At 34.8% G+C, this 20,552-nt stretch overlaps 2 protein-coding genes across 3 annotated transcripts; one reads left to right on the forward strand and one right to left on the reverse strand.

Moving 5' to 3' along the window:
- Positions 1 to 3,228: 3,228 nt before the first annotated feature.
- On the forward strand, positions 3,229 to 11,607 carry LOC119836008 (thioredoxin-related transmembrane protein 1). Its single transcript, XM_038361172.1, has 7 exons — positions 3,229 to 3,411; positions 7,481 to 7,648; positions 8,097 to 8,271; positions 8,840 to 8,941; positions 9,566 to 9,676; positions 10,006 to 10,083; positions 10,425 to 11,607. The coding sequence occupies exons 1-7, from the start codon at positions 3,260 to 3,262 to the stop codon at positions 10,527 to 10,529; spliced, it is 891 nt and encodes a 296-aa protein (XP_038217100.1). The 5' UTR covers positions 3,229 to 3,259; the 3' UTR covers positions 10,530 to 11,607.
- A 490-nt stretch (positions 11,608 to 12,097) lies between these two features.
- On the reverse strand, positions 12,098 to 19,907 carry LOC119836079 (puff-specific protein Bx42). 2 transcript variants are annotated; one of them, XM_038361296.1, is made up of 14 exons: positions 19,845 to 19,907; positions 19,360 to 19,511; positions 19,054 to 19,211; positions 18,533 to 18,715; positions 17,957 to 18,036; positions 17,494 to 17,675; positions 16,922 to 17,033; positions 16,511 to 16,632; positions 16,163 to 16,304; positions 15,567 to 15,700; positions 14,782 to 14,923; positions 14,180 to 14,270; positions 13,044 to 13,170; positions 12,098 to 12,353 (listed from the first exon to the last, which is right to left on the reverse strand). In XM_038361296.1, exons 1-13 carry the CDS (start codon positions 19,859 to 19,861, stop codon positions 13,054 to 13,056), a joined length of 1,632 nt encoding a protein of 543 aa, XP_038217224.1. In that variant the 5' UTR covers positions 19,862 to 19,907; the 3' UTR covers positions 12,098 to 12,353; positions 13,044 to 13,053. The 2 variants fall into 2 exon arrangements, with proteins under 2 accessions (XP_038217224.1, XP_038217223.1); XM_038361295.1 differs by having other exon boundaries at positions 13,044 to 13,173.
- Positions 19,908 to 20,552: the final 645 nt, after the last annotated feature.

The following is a 20,552-nucleotide window of genomic DNA, read 5'->3' on the forward strand; positions in this document are numbered from 1 at the left end:
TATGTTACGGAATAGATATGGAAATACTTTATGAATTTTTTTGTATTTTTTTTACGTCAAAATAATAATAAAATACAAATTTCACCATCTGTGAATTAAATAAAAAGTATTCTCTACGTACATCATATCATATGCTGTAATCTCACAATATCTAAATCAAAATTTATGCAACGAAGAAATAATAATATTTTTTATTTATTTTATCACAACCCTGACATAGACAATAGCGTTGTATCACAAAAAGCGCGCGTAAAATATTTTGATATTTGACAACTGTCACAGAGCATCCGATCGATATCTATTTATTTATTTAAACTCTTAAGTATTAACTTTGTTTAGATATTACAGTAGGCTGTATTTATTTTGTTGTATAAAATGCTTTATACACTGCTCATACACTTAATCGTTCGTGTTTTTGTTTATTTTTTTATCTATGAAAAAAATAACATAATAATAACTGCGTAATCCTTGTATATAAAAATAAATCCTAATTTCTCAGCATTACAGAAGAAGTACCGGACCAATTTCGCTAATTATTGTTTTAGCAGACACAGTTACTTTCGGATTTATTATAATATTTAATTCACAAAGATTACAACGCAATCGATGATTTGACCGCCTCCTTATACCCTGTCTGTATTTCAAATTTCTTCAAAATCCGTTCAGTAGTTTCAGCGTGACGGACAAACATCCAAACAAACAATCACATTTATAATTTTATGTGTGATTCTATTTTAAAATTAATCGATGTTAATATTAGTCCAGTATCGGTTACTAAATTCTTATTTTCTTAATTCAAAAGCAATATAACACGCATTAATTATAGAATCGACTAAATTGTCTCACTTGCTTTTATACTAATAATCAGAATATTATAAGAATATAAATAGATATATATAAGACAACTCATGAAATTATTGTATTATCCCCGATTATTTGCGGCTTTCGTGTATATTTTTATAGATTTTTTTATGTTTCTTTTTTATGTCACTATCGGCAATGGAGCTGGTGGGTCGCCTAATGGTAAGCGCTTCCACCGCCCATAAACATTTGATGGTGTAAGGTCAATTGCAGACCTTACGCCTCTACTAAAGGTATGCCGACTTCAAATTGGGAAGTGATTAAGAACAAAGGAAAGGACTGGGAAGGGTAAGGAAAAGAATATATGCCCCGGCCATAAGTTTTTTTTATATATTTTGTTGTTCTGTTTTTTTTTCTATTTTACAGACGATTTATGCTAAGGTTTCACATACATCGGTCAATTCCATTATGACATAATTTATTTATATTTTGCTCCCGTGCACGTGTTTAAAATAATAGGTATATAGGTATATATATACAGAGCTAGTATGAATAAGTATTATTATTTTTATTATCATTGAATTATGCTTGGTTCCGTATATTTACGTATAGTTCGTGTTTATTGATCTTTCAAAAAACTAAATACAGTACATAGTATTATGTTATCTGTGCTAACTTATAAGATATGTCTCTAAATCCGATGGTGTTGGGACTTGCTTTATTTTGTAACTATTCAAACGTAATACTACTATATCTAGGCTACAGTCACAGTTCAGAAAAAAAAGCGACACGGTCGTATCATACTTTTCTAGGAGCAATTTAGGCGATTTTCGACCCCCTTTGACAAAAAGCGATACGGTCGTACCATACTTTTCTCGAAGCAATTTTCGGCCCCCTTTGTCTACGTTGTGATTGAAAATAAAACCCTGAATTTTCAGTTACCAAGCAAGCTTTGTATAAATACGGTTTATTTCAAATTTCATACACCATTAAATCGTTCTGTTGCAACGTGAAAGAAAGACTATGCTATATACATAGACACATTCTGCATCAAATCAAAATTCCAAATATTAGTAAGGTTTACTCTGTTAAGGCGCACAAATTGAAGGCCCGTGTCCTTACAGTGGGAAAAATATAGACACACCAACGGATCCCTAAAAGCATAACATATCGAGTGTTATATGTCACCGCTTGTAGGGTTTCGCTCACATCGCGGCTTCGTCTACGATCGACCCGACGCAATTTTGTCTATTTACTCTTTAATTCGATTAGCCCGCGCTTAGGTGATTTCAATACTGCTTACACGGTTAATTTAGTTATGATTAATCTAAAATAATATAAGGAGAAACATTTACGTATATATTTATAATAGTAATAACTCTTTCACACAAAAACTATTGGACCGACTTCAAAAATTTTTTCACTATGATAGAGCTGCAACTATTGAGTGACGTAGTCCATGAATGGATCACAGACGAAGCCGGGGCGGGGTTCTAGTGATTGAATAAAAGACGGGAGTAAGTTTGAGCTGGTCAAAGGAATTCTGGTTATGATATTATTGATCATTGAAGTACCTTACTCGAGTAATGAGGATAATCAAGACGAGATAATATAAACAAAGTTTTTAATAGAATCTTAGTTATAATATAACTTGGCATATTTCTTGTTTATTTAAACCTGTATAATTGCGATAGTATATTACTCTGTATCCAGTAGGTTGTTAATAACGTGACAATGTTTTTTTTATTTAAACCTACAACATTTATTTTTTTACTTTGATCTGTAAAACCAAGTTCAAACTCCAAATATATCAGCGAAGCGTAGATACCTAGGCTTTATTACCGTCAACTGTCGACAACCTAAATTAGAATGGAATGAAACTCTGAATACATTTGTTTTAAAAATTTATACATATAAATTTTAATGTATATAATATTTAATTTATAAGTAACCTACATGTTACTGAATCCGGGATAAGTAAAATCGAACCATTATTTTCCCTTTTCTGGCCTGTGGTCTTTGGTAAAGAGATGTAAGTGTCTTTATGTAAGAAAAGATACATCGTGCATTTGATTTAACAAGTAAATGGTACGAAAAAATAATTAGCAAATATTTTCTTTTACTTGGAAAGATGCATAGTGACCTTATCACCGCTAAAATCTCCGTATAAAATTGTTACCACTAGAGCCATCTTTAGTTGAAGTCTGTGAAACGTGGCCGTATTTTAGTGACATCTATTGAAACTTAAAACTGTAGGCGAAGAATCAATAGCAAAAATAATTTTTATAAATGTTTTGAATTTCAGTACTTTGATTCAAATAAAATTACAAGTAATGCCCAACTCTTTAACATCAGTAAATGACAATAATCATTTTTTTTAGATATCAACACTCGATGCGTAAACTTTTTCTCTATATTATTGAACCTGGCAATATTAGTATTAAATGAAAAATCAGACATGGCGCGCGTTGGAAATATGTCCTTAGTGTTAAGTTTTTTTCTTTATTCATCATTAATTCTATGCCACTTCACAAATCCCACAAGTGCAAATATCGAGCTAGATGAAGACAATTGGCGGCAGATCCTGGAAGGGGAATGGATGGTAGAATTGTAAGTAAAGCACAAAATTGACCGGCGCATTGCCGATTGCCGAATCCAGACGTGTCAAATTATTAATTAGTCTTTGTTTTCCGCATTGATACAGGAGGATATGAAAAATATACGTTTTGATTTAAATATATTCCGTTAAATGAAAGTACCAAATGTTTTTTTCTATTCTCTCATAAATGTTTTCGTAGAAGTCATAGCTAGGGTTCAATAAACTCCATGCAAGGTCATAGAGGTCCGTACCGTTTACTTTACCGTGACGAACATTTTAATATAATTCTACACAGCCTACATTTAATATTAAAAGAAATCATCCATATATCGATCTGTAACATAAATAAAAAAAAGAAGTAAAATGTGAATGTTTATGAGTCATATTATCCAAAAAATAGGTGTAGGCTGCCTTAGTACAGCCTGTTGCCTGAATATGTAATATAGTCTTCGAAAAACCTACACACTAAGTTACATGACGAAATCTAGACTTCTGAGTCACAATTCATGTAATACATAATATCTATTAATGATAATAAGTAAGACAAAAATGTAAGTTACATTGAAATGTCATTCTGATTTCCTTGTTTTATCTTAATGTAAAAACTATATTTGAATATGAATTAGTTCTTTAAAACCTGAATTGATATACCTATATTTGGACATAATTTAAAATCAGTCGTCCATTCCCATTAGAAATTTTTATTTTTGTCAATAAGAAATATTTGATATTTTGTTACCATAAATAAAGCTGCTATAACAATGTTTTCAAATGGCAGCTTACCTTACTCATTCAAATTGGAAAAACTGACATAAAAATAACTTCACATTAAAAATTTCTAAAGTCAACCGTATAAAGAATATGTGACCATAGGAATAAAGAGTAAATTTAAACTGGTGTAGCATGGGGATTGAATCAAATATAAATAAGAACGGTAGAGGAGTCAAAATTTGTCTAAAACAATGCAATTATTGGGCCGATATTTAATTCTTTATCCAGCTTTTTACTAACTTATATTTTCAACCGAGGTTATCAAAGCAACTGTATTATTTTATGTTTATTGCCTCATAATTTTTCAGTGTGAACTTTACTTACTGTAGTCCATAGATGGACTATGGACATGACATGGCCACGTAGTATAAAGCATAGTCGCTTCCTGCTTCTGTCCCTTTGAATGTTTGTATGTATGATAAGATCTTTAAATGCCAATTATTAATAAAATATAAACAACATGGTATGCTACAGATTGAGAAGTTTTGTAGTTCTTAGGAATTCGCATTAAAAATTGAATATGGATAGGTAAGATATAAAACAATTATATTCATTAGCAGTTATACATATATTACACACTAATATCTACGTATTTACATAATTTTCGTGCATTTTGAATAAATGAATATTATCACTCATTATATTGTATAATGACTGCATTAAATATCAAGGTTTAGACTTCAGTAGTTTTCCTTTTTCTATGCCCGATGTTAATTTCTGTCAGCTTTGCTCTACTTCAAAAAAAGATGTGACTTCACAAGCTACACAAGCAAATCCCGGTTTGGATTGGATTTAAATTGGGTACCTTTACATAAGTCAAGCAATTTTTACTGAGATTTATTTAATATTTTATATATTGTACTCGGTTTCAAAACTGTTAGAGATCTGTGAACCATGTATTGTACATAACAATCATATGGTGTGATGATTTAAGATTTAAGAGTATGTACCATTAGAGACTCATCTCTCATGGCATATAGTATATAGTCAATTTTAATTTTGGAAAAAGAAATCCACTTTTATCTTATATATGTTCCTATATATATTATATATGTTCCAGTCAATTTATAAAAATCTGTTGAACAATCTCAGTGTAAGGGGCAGGCAGAAAATATAAGAACTAAAGACACACACATAGACCTTCATACTGATAAAATTAATGAGCAATATGCATTTAAGAAAGATATAGTTTTGAATACCACAAGAACTCACTGTAAACATCTCATAAACAAAGTTTAACATTCCTCAGCCATAAGCAATCATATTCCTTATCGTGCATAAACAACAATTTAGCTGTCTCGTATATTTAGCATGTAATCAGTGTTTAAAAATAAACACATAGATAGTTTATTGTTTACAGCATGTTTGTAAACATGTGAAATAAGTTGTATGGATACCTTTGCTTATTATTTCTGATACAATGAATATGTTTTGCAAAACTGAAATTAGCTTAGGTGACTATAACTAAACACTTCGCCCGCGCGGTCTTAATAAATTTTCGTGATACAAACCTTTATCCCCTATATTATCCCGTTGGAGGTTGAATTTATCAAAATCCTTTCTTAGCGGATGCCTACGTCATAACATACCTGCATGCCAAATTTCAGTCAGGTCCGTCCAGTGGTTTGGGCTGTGCGTTGATAGATCACTAGTCATCTTTGAGTTATATATATTTAGATAATAAACCACAAAGATGGAAAGCTAATTTGTTTCCTCCGATTTTATAGTATATAATATATGTATGGCATGTGTTTAGGTTTAGATTCAGCTTTGCTGCATAGAGCTTGCTGATTTTTAACATGCTTTTACCATACAAAACTAAATTGCCATTAATTAAAAATTACATTGAATTAAACATGCTTTCATTTACTTCACATATATGTTTGTTTGTGTATTGCTGTAGGTTTTTAAATAAAGGAGTTAAAATGAGCTGGATCCTTTTGACTCATTGTTGACCCTTTATTTTTGACAATTTTAATTCAAATTTCGCAGACTTATCAAGGATTAGTGAAAATATTATAATTTAATGAGTTTCTCTTATCATCATTATTAGAATGTGTGTGTGTAGTGTGACAATTTAGTTGATGTTTTCATTAGTGTGTTCTTTTTAGTTTTTTAAAACTATATTTATTATTCTAGTACCAAAGTATTTTTTCATATCAATATAACTTAAGAAAAGAGATTTTAGGTATAATCCCATTTTTTCGGGAATTAATTTAACATTTCTTTGTATATTTTAGATACACATAAAATCCTACTAATATTATAAATGCGAAAGTTTGTAAGTGTAGATGGATTGGTGGATGTGTGAACGTTTGTAACTCTTCCACGCGAAAACAGCTTAGCATATTTGTATAAAATTTGGTAAATCGATTGATTAAAGCTAGTAATTGATATAGTTTTAAAATGGATGTAAAATCCTACTCCTTCCTACTAATATTATAAATGCGAAAATTTGTAAGGATGTGTGTGTGTGTGTGTGTGTGTGTTGTTGCTCTTTCACGAAAAACTACTGAACCGATTGCAATGAAATTTGGTACGTAGGCAGCCGAATAACTGGAATAACATGTAGGAAACTTTTTAACCCGATATTCCTACAGGATATGAACTTACGCAGGTAAATCCGCGGGGCGCCGCTAGTAATTCATATTTTCCTGCGTCTATGACATAGTCTATGGCAATGATGCAATATATCATACATAATGATTCAGATCAAATTAGAATCAATCAGTGATTGCATGCGGAGTATTGATTGTATGAAAGTGATATGACCCACATTTAAGAATGAATTATAAATGTTATGTTATGGTAATATGTTGTCTACTGGTCTAGTTATTTTATTCTGGTATATAATTTGATATAAATCTAGCTGCTATGTATATAGGTCTAGCTGTGTCACGCGGTTTTACCCACAGGCCAAGCAAGCCAGTTCATGTATTATTCTGGTATGAAAGCTACATCACTACTAGTGTTAAGTATCATCAAAAGCTGTTCAGTGGTTTTCACGTGATACAGTTTTAAACATACATCCATGCCTACATACTTTCGTGTCTGTAATATAAGTTCGCTAATTTATTTATGTATGAGTACAGTATATAATAATATAGCAGTGGCTGAGTGGTTACGATCAAGGACTAAATCGAAATATCGGAGTTCGTTATCGGACGAGCGTGCAGTAAAACACTATTTTTCATTATGACCATATTATTTTTTTATATTTCCTTCATATAATTTTGTTGATGGGTAAATAAATGTATTGCTCATACATCGTTCGCTGAACGGTTATAATAACGAAGATTGACACGCCAGCTACGCGCCATGGTGCCCCGCGTGCAACGCGCTCGCGCCCGCGTGGAAGGATCTCGCGAATCGCGCGAAGAGCAAGAGGCTCGACATGAAAGCCGCCGCCGTGGACGTGACCAAGTCGCCCGGCCTGAGCGGCAGGTTCGTGGTCACCGCGCTGCCGACTATCTTCCAGTGAGTGGGTTTTCTTTGTGTATTTGGAATATGTATCAATTTGCTTACATAGATTAATGGCAGCGTGGGAGTTTACAGTGAATGAATTTTGAAAACAAACGAAATAGGTGTGTGTAGTCTGTGAAGAAATCTTGATAATTTTTTATTGAAAATAGTTAACACACTTTTTTTAAGAATATCCGTTAGGTGGTGGAAGTACCACTTTATTTTACTGTAAATCAATTATACTTTATTTTACTGTACTGCGCTTCACTGAAATCCATTGTACTGCACTCTCAAGAGTCCTCGCAACGCGGACTCGATGTTGCAGTAGTGTTCATTCGATTATACCCTTCTGACCGACGATGATTCTCGACCGACGCATTCAATTATACACTACATTATACTATACATACCGCACTGTACTCCCTTGTACTCTACTCTACTCCACTGCACTGCACTCCCGCAGCGTGAAGGACGGCGAGTTCCGGCAGTACAAGGGCCCGCGCGACGCGGACTCGATGCTGCAGTACGTGGAGGCAGCGCGCTGGCGGCAGGCGGAGGCGCTGCCCGCCTGGAAGGCGCCGCACTCGCTGCAGATGGGCGTCGTCGCGCACTTCTTCAAGCTCAGCCAGGCGCTCCGGGTGAGTGGCGGGAGGGGGACCAACTCAGTCGGGTTGAGTGAGAGTGGGGTCGCTCTTGAAGCTCACCCAGGCGCTCCGAGTGAGTGGGGGGAGCTAGCTCAGTCGGGTTTAGTGAGAGTGGGGTACTCTTCCAGCTCAGCAAGTCGCTGTGAAGTAGCTTACTCAGACTGGTTGAGTGTGAGGGTCACTTGATGCAGCATATCAGTCAATAATAAGAATTTGATACGCAATTAGCGTCAAAAATGTCCACCCAGGTGAAATTTTGGTCCTTTGTAATCCGATTAACTCACCGGCATTAGGGAAATTTATAAGTGAGTTAAAAATTAGTTTCTGCACAGGAATGTATGTCTAGTTGTTTTCGATAATTGAAATATATAAATTTTAATTTTTTCTCTATTTTCACATAATTAATAATAAAAAAAATTATTAATCAGTAGAATGCAATTATCAATGATAATTTCGAGCCATACTACTTCATAACGAATAATTCATAATGAACGTAACACTTTAAAATTTACAAATATTCATGTATGTACACCTGTACCTAATGAATAGTTTAATGTTTCAGAGTGTACACAACATGCTGATGGAGACATACGGTTTGCCCACGTGGGGATCTTATCTGATCTTCGCTATTGCAACCATCTTCATCGGAGCGCTGTTGGGTCTGGTGAGTATATTATTTACTTCATGGTTACGGGTAAAGATATCTATATCTAAAAAAAAAAAATTTAGTCCCTTCCAGAGAAATACAATTATTTACAATCATGCTATAATCGCTTAGTGTTATAAGAAACAAGCAAAAATAACAATAATTTGAGTTGAACAGACGTTTTTCAATGTTTTGTATATGAGAATTACATAAGTTAGGGAACGTGAAAACTTGTCAAGTCCCAAATATTAAATTGTTATAGATAGACACATATATATTGTAAATAAGTGTATAAGTTTAAATGATATATAGACAATTTTCTAACCGACGTAACCGAAAACGAAGCTTTTTAATTTTATTTGTTACCTCTTTTTCGTTGGAAATAGTTATTTATTGAGTGAGTAATGGTTTCTACTATGGTAACTTTGGAAAACGTGTAATGTCTATATGTGTGATCCCTGAGCGCTATAGCCTTTTATATTGTACCACGGGCAACGCCGGGGCGTACCGTTAGTAAAGAATAAATCGCCTATATTCTGTAACGATCCCTCTTATGTGAAATACCAATTACATTTTTATTCATAATGGTGTTGGCAACATATATAATTTTAATAATAACATACTTTCAATAAAAATTTTCAGATGCTCGTCTGCATCATCGACCTGCTGTACCCGCCGCGTCGCTCCGACAAGGTGCACGTGTCTCGCGCCGAGGCGGATAAGAGGAAGCGCAACGATAAGAAGTCGGATGATGTGAGTTGGTTGTTATGGGCAATGGGATGGTGTGAGTTGGTTGTAACATCAAATGGCGTTACGTGAGTTGGTTGTAACATCAAATGGCGTGATGTGAGTTGGGTGTAACATCAAATGGCGTGATGTGAGTTGGTTGTAAGAGCAAATGGCGTGATGTGAGTGGCTTATGACAACAAACGGCGTGATATCAATTGGTTGAACTGAAATTCATAATTCGAAACTTTTACACAGAGTAAATTATGAAGTACTCAAATTTTTATATAGTCATATAGTTTTGTACCGTAAGTACATATTTCCTATAAAATATGATTTTATCGTCACCTATACAGGAGCTGATAAACGACGACATCGTGGACGACGCCGAGAACGCGAACGACAGCGACGCCGAGAAGAATTCGCCGAGCGATGTGAGTGAAATTCTGTCAATACTAGTTGCGTACTGTGGTTTTGTCCGTGCTAAATAGGAGGGTACATGATCAAATGTAAATTTTTATTTCGTCTTTATGACTGCTTCGATGTGAAAGATGACAACCAAATGATTTTAAACAAAGCTGGTTGTGGATAATTTTACACGTGCTAATGAAAGCCTGGAACATATAGACAGACAGCGTAGTTTCAGTTACAGTAATACGAAACCCAAAAACATTTATTTATATTACGTACATAAGTATTACTTATAATGCTATGTGTTTATTTATTGATCGTAAGTGTCTAAGAAATGTTAAAAATTTATTTTTACAAATTGCAGACGTCAGACGACGATAAAGCTAAAGACAAGGGCGCCGGAGAAGGCGAGGGGGCGAAGGCCGACAAACCGGAGACACGCAAGCGGAGGCCCAGGAAAGCCGACTAAATCTAGACTTAACGAAAATACTTATGACCTAACTCTGTAAATTATAGGTCCTATCTCAACAGTGATTTCATAGCACGAAAAATGTTAAATTTAATCGTTATAATATAAAATACTACCACAGTATAATAATGGCTTTTTATATTATTTTATAATGCTAATGTTTTGCATCTTTCATATATAAGTCCGTTTAATTAAAGATGATTTAATCTATTTGAAACTTTATAGTTTTATAATATGTTTGGAATTTTGCATGAGTTGTCCTTTGAATTGTATTTTTTTTTTTTTTACTTAGCGGTGGTGATTCGTTGATTTAATAACTACTACTTTTTCACGATGCATCTGCTGTTGTTTCGTGTGAAATGGTTTGTTTTATACGATTATTTATCCTGCATTCAAATTAAAGTGAGTTCTTTAAATTACAATGACATGAGCTCAATATCGCATTTATGGACATTTTTTAAATTGATTTGTTAGTTTACGTTGAAAATATAATGTTTTTTTTTTTAATATTAAAGTATGGAAACTTTGAGTGTTGTGTGCATTTAAATGTTTAACACGGCACCAAGTGTTAGCGTATGTTGTGCACTGGAGTATTATTAATTTTAGAGTACCTACTGAGTTTTTTAGACACGTTATAATTTTCACTGTTTATTTTTTTTTGTATTGTTCCAAATTTCAAATGAATTATGAAAATGAATCTTTTCATTAATATTTGTTAGAAGAAAACGAAATTTATATCATTTAATCACAATTTAATGTAGAAATACACGTCGATATTGTAAACATTCCCAAAGTAATTAAATTGTACTTATTGTTTTTAAGGATCAAAGTTACTCTGCTTATATGATATACGTATGTAATGCCAATTTTGTTGAATGCAACATTTTTTTTTTTATATTGTTTTGGCGGGAAGCAAAAATTTTAAAATTGATTTACCGTTTTCTAGTTTTCTTTTTTCTGTATTTTATTGTTTTTGCGTCTCGCTGTAAAATTAAATTGCCTTGTACAAAGACTTACGATTGTATTAAGAGTTGCAACTAACATAGTGACTTGCTAATAAATTGTATTTATAAATAAATGGCGTTTTATTTTCCCTGTTCCTATCGATAGGTTAGTATTTATCAAAGGAAAATTCAACTAAACTTGTTGCGAAAAATTTTTGAACTTTAAGTTCAGAAAAATTTTGCAAAATTTTATTTTAGATTCTGTCTCTGCGTCAATTTTTCGGACAAATAAGTGTCTAAATTAAATCAATACTACTGAACAGATCGACCTTATCTCACATCAGAATCGGACAGTCCGTGTTCGTAGAACGTTTATGGAGTAAAGCAAGGAAACTCGAATATGTCACTTATATTAAAAAAAAACATTTCGGTATGGAAGATTAATTATTCAAACGACCTATTTTTGGCAGCAGAAATACTATCTGTATATCGCTGGGTTATTCGTAAATTGTAATGAAATCATAGTTCAACGAACTTGTTACTTACTCTTAACCGATCATCGCATATTGTAATTAATATCATTATAGTCTTCGGTTTATTGAGAAGTTATATAAAAACAAGACATTTGGTGTCAAAATGTTTATTTATAAAAAATTAACTTAATCTATCATTTACAACTAAACACCGGTACCTATGTTTGATCCATCAGCGATTCCTCAAAGAGTCACTAAGCAACGAAATTTGCCAAAAATTCTAATGATTTATCGACAAATAAACATTTGCTGGGGAACTTTACTAGTACAAAAGACCGATGGAACATGGAGAACGGCCTCGAAACAATAATATCTATAAAATATAGACAACAATGGAACACGGCAATCTGAAAAAAAAATAAGTAAATTAGGTTATGTTTATTATAAATGGTATATATAACAGGGATCGATATAGCACAAAGGTGATTTATTATTTACTAGCTATCCGCCCCGACTTCGCTCGTGGTATGTAAATAGCCCATAGCAGTAAGGGATCACGTATCATCAGCCCATATATGTTCCGACTGTTGGGACACAGGCCTCCTATGAGGGTTCAGGCCATAATCCATCGCGCTGGCCAAGTGCGGGTTGCCAGATGTCGCATGTCGTCACACTTTTGATTCTTGGACCATGTCGATTTCTCACGATTTATTCCTTCACCATGTTGAGCAGTGGTGATGTTATCATCATGCAGATAAATTGAAAATTCAATTTATTTCCTGCAGGCTCGCGTGGTATCGTGGTATTAGCGCATAAGATAATTTCACAAAATTTTCAGTAGCATGTAACCTTAACATAAGTATTACATATAAATCTGTTCAGTCGTTCGTGAGATAGAGGCAGTGTAACTAATATAACATAAATTACGTCACACGTAAAAGGGACGGTACTACGGTCACTTTTTTCGCTTAGATTTATTAAAATACTTAAAATTTAAAACGTGTGACGTCGCGTAAGTGGGGGAGGGGCTTCTCGAAATGCGACAGACTGTGGCGGGTGCGGGTGCGGGTGCGGGTGCGGGGGAGGGGAGCGAGTACCGGTCGGCGGTCAGTCGCGGCGGCGCTTGGGCGGCGGCTCGTGGCGGCGCGCGCCCGCGTCGGCGCGCTTCGCCTCGCTGAGGAACCGGTCCAGCCCGAACGGGTCGAACTCCGCCTCCGCGCGCTGCTGCTGGAACACCACACACACACACACACGAGGGGTTAAACAGGGATGAAGCGGGGTTTTTATATCCGTTAAACACTAAACGTTCCAAGTGTATGTATGACACGCGTTCCAAACGACATTCATCGTTGAGAAATTTTGAAAGAATAGAAAAAATTTTTGATCATGAGGTGGCATTCGAACCCGCGTTTTTTGATGAAAATTTTTTTCTATAATTTCAAATTTTCTCATTTATAAAGCATTTCAATGCCATAAAACTAAGAATTTATTTTGACTTTAATCATTATTAAATTACGTGTTAAATGCGCTTAAAACTCTCCAATTCCTAAGCGTATAACACATGCGTTAAAAACCGATTGAAAAAGCAATAAAACACATACATATTAAATCCGTTTAAAGCTCTCATTTTCTAAACGTTAATACTCGCGTATAATCAAAACAAGAAAACACAAAATGGCGAGTTACAACTCGCTTGTGACATGTATCCATCTAAATTCTGTCTAAACTGAGTGATATCCTACTAATATTATGAATGCGAAGTTTGTAGATGTGTGTGTGTTTGTTGCTCTTTCACGCAAAAACTACTGAAGCGATTGCAATGAAATTTGGTACGTATATAGCTGGACAACTGGAATAACATATAGGGAAATTTTAATCCCGATATTCTTACGGGATACGGACTTACGCGGGTGAAACCGCAGGGCGCAGCTAGTTTATAATACGAGTTCGGGTGAGCGATATTAATAAGACATATTGCGCGCAACTTTTGTTCGAAATTGCAAGCAAATAGTGACATTCCATGTACTAACAAAACGAACAAACAACCCTTTATAAACTCCAGCCGAAAATCAACGCAATAAAAGAAGCTTTATATTTTTATAAAATACACAATAAAAATATTAAAAATATTAAAAATATATTTTTTTTTATATTAATCGTTTAAAAAATCTAGTCTACTACCATATTACATATACATTTAATAAATAGTAATAATAAATGATGGTGCACTCACCGGCTCGGCGCGCGGATTCTTCTCGAACTGAACGGGGCCGGAGCGCGTGTTGGCGCTGCTCGTGCCCGCGAACTCTTTGTCAGCCACGAAACTGCGCAATTCATCATAAACTTAATACATATATAAATTGCGTATCGCGTTGTTGGTCCGCTAAGGACACTGTAAGTACTCAACCGATTTTAAACGAATCTGCACTTTACAGCCATCAACGCTTTCCTTATCTATCCCGATGAAAGCGGCTAGCGCATTTGCAACGCAAAGTGGTGCTGGCGCCTTCCATTAGTTGAAGCACCAGCTCAGTTGCTCGCTTGTTGTCACTACAGTGACACTCATATATTTAGACATCAATTTGAATATCCAATTGTTCATTTATATACTGAAGCAGACAGTTGCCACGGTAACAGGCATAATATTCTTAATTCAAAAAAATGGAAAGAAGAAAAGGAATCCATCGCGCTGGCACATGATGAAAAAAAAGTCCACTAACCAGCCAGTAGTTTCTTCTAAATTAAAAAAAAAAAAACAAAAAAAAATAAACGCCCTCCGCACTTCCACATTCCAAATTCAAAATGAGCGCGCAGCGTGCAGCGCGCAGTACCCACCGCCTGGTGTTGGCGAGCGCGTCGAGGCCGGCGCCGTGCGCGTCGGCGTCGGCGCCGCGGCTCGGCCGGTAGATGTGCGCGCCCACCGCGCCGCTGCGCCACGCCGCGTCGTACACGTTGTACGCCTCGTCGTCGCCGTAGCCTGACAACATTTATTCATATACACTGGTATATAATGTCGACCGCTGGTTAATATTATTATAGATATAATTATATTATATATAATATTATTACATTAAAGTATGGAAGAGATGAACACCGAACTATCAATCATAGTTTACAGATTATGGATTGTGATCTCATATTGAAACCGGCCGTTAAATTATACTAATTTTAGACCGCCCTCTCGGTATAGTGGTAAACACGTACGCGTGGAACCGAGGGATACCGGGTTCTATTACCGGCGGGGACGCACAAAAAAAAAAACAGTAGCAGTCGTGGGACTGCCGATAGAAGTAATTAAAACTATATGCAAAAATTATATGATTTTTTATGTTTTATTTATTAGTTACATATGATGGGTTAAACAAATCATGAACAAAATATAAATACCAAGTGGTTGAAAAAATTATCATTAGCATGTGAGTGACGCGAACCGAGGATTTTACCCTCTACCAAAACGCTCAACGCGCCTAAAGAACTTTTCACTTCAATATGTCTCAGCCTGGCAGTACAGGACATAGAAGGCTGTCACCTATTTGTTCATAAAGAAAATTGATCTATGCAACAGATGTATATCATCTGCCCCATACCCCACTTGGGGACACGGGACAGGACAAACTCACCGCTATCCATTCCCTTGGAATTGTTGAACAGTCTCTGATCGAACATGGCCTCCCCACCCTGGTTGGTCTTGGCCGGCAAGCCAAGCGCGATCTGTTCTGATATATCTCTTTCTCTCTCCTTCACCAACTTCGAACTAAAAAAAAAAGAATATTAGATTACATTTTAAAATACTGTTTATGATATATCAAAAAATATATTTTATATTGTACAGTCCAATTTATAATTTGTTACCTAACCTATAAGATATGATTATTAAAACTAATACTAAATAATGATAAAAAAAACATGCTATAATGTTAGAATCTACTATGTTATCTCACCACAGTATGTAAGGAAATCATTAATTAAAACTGACGATTTTTATCAAGACAATAATATACCCTCATTAAAATTATTGTTTCATCAGCAACATCATGTCACAGGTGCTGGATAACCATATTAAATAAATAAATAAATAAATCAAACGTTAATATGTGTTCAGAGTTAGCATTGAATCTATCCGTTTAAGTTGGATCAAAATTGAGTCTAACTGAGTCGGCTACATACAAACATACAGGTGAAGCTAATAAAAACGCATTAGGAAGACAAACATTACCGTTTATCAGGCGCCGCGCGAGCCAGATTCCTGTCTCTCTGTCTCTCCTTGTGTCTCTCCGCGCGCAGTTTGTCTCTCTCCGCCGACTCTCCGTCAACATCCGCACTCGCGACTTCCGTTTCCTCCTCCGGCGCTCGTATACCTGTAATGTAATATTTATAATGGGAATATGGTTAAATTTTTTGAATGTGGGTCTCACTACATCTTTCTGCATTTATATACCAACATGAATTTATTATATTTCTATTATTTCTTATATGTGTATATGTATTAATTCTTTCAAATCAAATTTTCCATGTACTAAAATGTCCAGAAAGTCAAAGAAATGGTTTTTCTTTGTACACTCACCGGCCCTATGGTCCCTGGCCCTCTGCGCTAACATCCTCAAATGCTCCTCCTTCTTCTCTTTCTCCCTCTGCGCGAGTCTCCTCTCGAGCTGCGCCCGCGCCTCGACCGCTTCTCTTGCTTTCCTGGCGAGGGATATATTAGGGTAAAATATGAGAGAAATTTTCGAGGATGCAAGGTTTACCATGAATAATTATTTTGTTAGGTAGTTTCTGTAAAAAGAAAATCATGCAGTCTTTGGCGAATGCAGTCTCCAAAACCCAAATACAAAAGTTACAAGTAAATAATTGTATGTATTACAACATTTTAATATAAACTGTCTAAAATTTAAAATTATGCTCTAAAGCCGAGGTAATACAGTTCCAAGCTGTATAAAAACACGGGAAAATTTGATTTACTCATAATAACACTCACCTATCGGCTATATACAGAGCTTCGGCTAATTTGGAAAAGTTTTCATTAATGTGAACCTGTTGCAGGCCTCGGCCGTCCGCAGCTAGACGTTTGTCCAGAGGTATCGTGTAACCTAAACGAATATATATAAATTAGTAAATAATTATCCATTAACTTTACTGACAATAAGTATTACAATAAGAAACTGCCTTCAAATTGTCAAAACTAAAGCTGAAAGGGGTCACACGGAAGGCATCAGCTTTCGAATAAAAAAGAATCAACAGAATCGTTTCACAGTCAAAACTTCTGAGGCAATAAAATTGAGAACCTCCTTCATCTTTTTCAAGTTGGTTGAAAAATGTCATTTATCAGATACAAGGTGCTGGCTCCAAGTAGCCTTTTAATAGTTATTATCCTATATGTTTTTAATTCTTTCATAATTGGTCCATGTGGACTTTATTATGTGGAACTGCTGTCACTATCTGACTGCCAATCTCAAAAGCAGCTGTCTATCAATGGCCACTATTTCACTGACACTGAATCTATTAAACCGGGTTCCACAACACGAGGACACACGGCACACGGGCACGCACCCTTGGCGTTCTTCCAGTGGCTGACGCAGGGCGGCACCTTCCAGTCGCGCTGCTGGCGCACGGACACGCGGCGCGGCGGCGAGTGCAGCACGGGCGCGGGGGGCGAAGGCGCCGCGCGCGGGATCTTGCGGTTGATCTGGAACCGCGGTGGCTCCATCGGGTCCGACTGCGCTTCCACCATCCTAGAAATTGTGAGTGCTTATTAATTTTATGTAGGTTAAATTATGCTGACTGATCTTTGAATTTTGTGGAGGTTTCAATCGAAAGAAACAAAGGTTCCTTACTGTAGAATTTTCGACTGGGTGCACAAGAACTCAAATAAAAAAAGAGTCATTGGTTCACCCATTCAAAGGTAAGAAAATACAGTCAAATTGATGACAGAGTTGATGACATGACAGAGTTTTTAAAGTCGGTTTAAAAATTATTATTTATTGCAATATGCCTTAAAAATTAACCAAATTACCTAATTACTCTCTGTTTAGCGCCAGAGTTGAATGCACCGCCTTGCTGCGCTGGAGTATACCTTATGTATTGAGCTGGTGCCTGAAAATGTTACACACTATCACACCTTTATAGATTTGAGTCCTCCTCTGTGTATACAGAAGATAATGATGATAAAATATAAATCTGTTACAGGAGGAAATTTAAAATACAACAAAATAACTATCCTAAAATAAAAGTTACATCTTGAGCTGGTCCCATAGTCAATGAAAAAGGAAGCAATACAATGTTTTTTATCTTAAAAAATATTTCAAGAAAAGGACAGTATTATTTACAATATTGAAATTAAATTCATTTAGTCATTATTTTTTAAGTTCATCTAAATAATATGTATATGTTTTAGATTAAAGTTTGCAATAAATATATATTCACCACATAGTATAAAACAAAGTCACATTATGCTGTCTGTGTGTCTGTATGCTTAGATTTTAAAATTACACAGACACACATTAACAGATTTTGATGGGGTTTTTTTTACAGATACAGAGGAAGGTTTTACTCTGTGTGTGAGAAGTTATGGAAATAAAAGTCAACTTACAGCTTTAGGAGCAGCTTTAACAGGCATAGCAGCTGATATTTTAGCATTTGTCAATTTTTCGAGAGCCAATTTTGTTTTCTCCGTAATATCTTGAATATCATCATCTGTAGGCTTTTGTAGTGTTGGATCATCTTCCGCCAACACTTCTGATGGTAAAAGGTCTGTCAATTTAGAATATATAATCTGAAATTGAAGTGTTAGTTCTGTTTAGGGCAGATGAATATATTGATAGCTGAAAGAAAATAAATATATAGAACAAATTTTATTAGTTCTATTATTATTTATCTATTAATAATGGAACTAATAGAATTATATATTATTATTTATTTTTAATGTTGATATCAATAAATAATGTTTTACATTTATACATAAAATTGTATGATAAAAGAGAACTTTACCTAGTTATTACTTAGTCTAAAACAACAACTCAAATTAACAAAACTGTATTTACAAGGATAACTGACAGCATAATAATGTTATGCTTAGATTTAGTAATTAAAATGTTTTTAAATTTCAATTACCTTATCAGCACCATGTCCTTGTCTAGCTATTGCAGAATATTTCACACGGCCAGACTCATCCAACTGTACAGCTAATGCATTTGAGGTGCTCTCCTTTCCCCGAGCCCCCATACCCAAGGGGTATTGGGCCACATGGATCTCGGGAAATGCTCCACCATCTAAAACATATTATAAATCACATTATAACGAAAATATAATAAAAAAATGATGGTCATTAGTAAATTTCGAAAGATAAAAAAGCACATTTTTTTTTATTTATCTGCGATTATCGAAGTTTTAATAGTATACTACTACAATATATTGTACCTCCAAAATCTTCCTCTGCCCTCGGTATCCATCCTTTCCTTTGACCATAGGGTGGTACACTGGTTTGGGAAACAACTAAGGCACTTCCTACTCGCTTCGCTTTTTGCTCGTCGTCTCTGTCCCATACTTGCTGAACGGGAGCTGGTAATAAGCTGAAATATATATATTATAATTATTACATTAATCATTAATTGTACGGATGAAATATGCTCACACTAGGATATTTATTTAAAATCCAATTTATAGGAGTAGTGAATAGTACCACAAGATATGTGACTACAATTAAAGATTATTTATTTACTATTGTATGAATAATGTCAAGTATTGAAGAAGGTTAAATATATAAATTTAAGTTATGAAACGGGTTCATTTATTTATTTAATTTACGCACGCAATTAATTAAATGCGTTTAAAGACTTTTACTTCAAACATCAGTGTAAATCTAATACATATTTCTTCGCGGATATAATAAAAACGACACACACCTCGATAACGACGCCATTTTTATGTTTGACAAATGACGGAATCAGTCACAGATTGAGAACTAGTTACGGATCTGGCAGAGTATAACGAACATAACAGAATGTAAATAGACAAATGTCATAAGCAGTAATTACAGACAATATAAAATAATTTAAATAGTAAAAATTGCACTTATAATTAGATATTTAAAAAAAAAACAATTCGCTTATACAACAGTATGCTTCTGATGACATTCACGTATTTACCTAGTTTTATAGTTATGCGTGGACAAGCATTCATATACAAATCAAGGCATAATATGTTTAGAAGCTACTACAGACACATCCAAAAAATTGTGCAGATCTGTCAATATACTTCATATTCATAACCTCCTTTTAATAAGTCGGCTAAATTACAATCTCGTAATATCTTATAGCAGATTATACTAAGTAGCCTAAGATTTAGAAAAGTGAATGAGAAGTAACAATTGCTACATCACGAACTCGAAATTTTTCAAGCATTGCGATTTGTTAACCAGAAAGACGAGTAAAGTGTGAGTTGTCTGCGAAAAAAAATACTTAATGTCACAAACTTATTAGAATGGAAGTTTGTGTGTAAAAAAAAAACAGCCGATGAATCTTTCTCGAATTGTTTTTGTGGTTTGTAATCAGTGACATTAGCTATATTTTAGGCACTACGATGCCTAAGCTTAGAAAAAAAAATTTACTGAC

Source organism: Zerene cesonia, chromosome 22, assembly GCF_012273895.1.
Source record: "Zerene cesonia ecotype Mississippi chromosome 22, Zerene_cesonia_1.1, whole genome shotgun sequence".
Classification (NCBI taxonomy): domain Eukaryota; kingdom Metazoa; phylum Arthropoda; class Insecta; order Lepidoptera; family Pieridae; genus Zerene; species Zerene cesonia.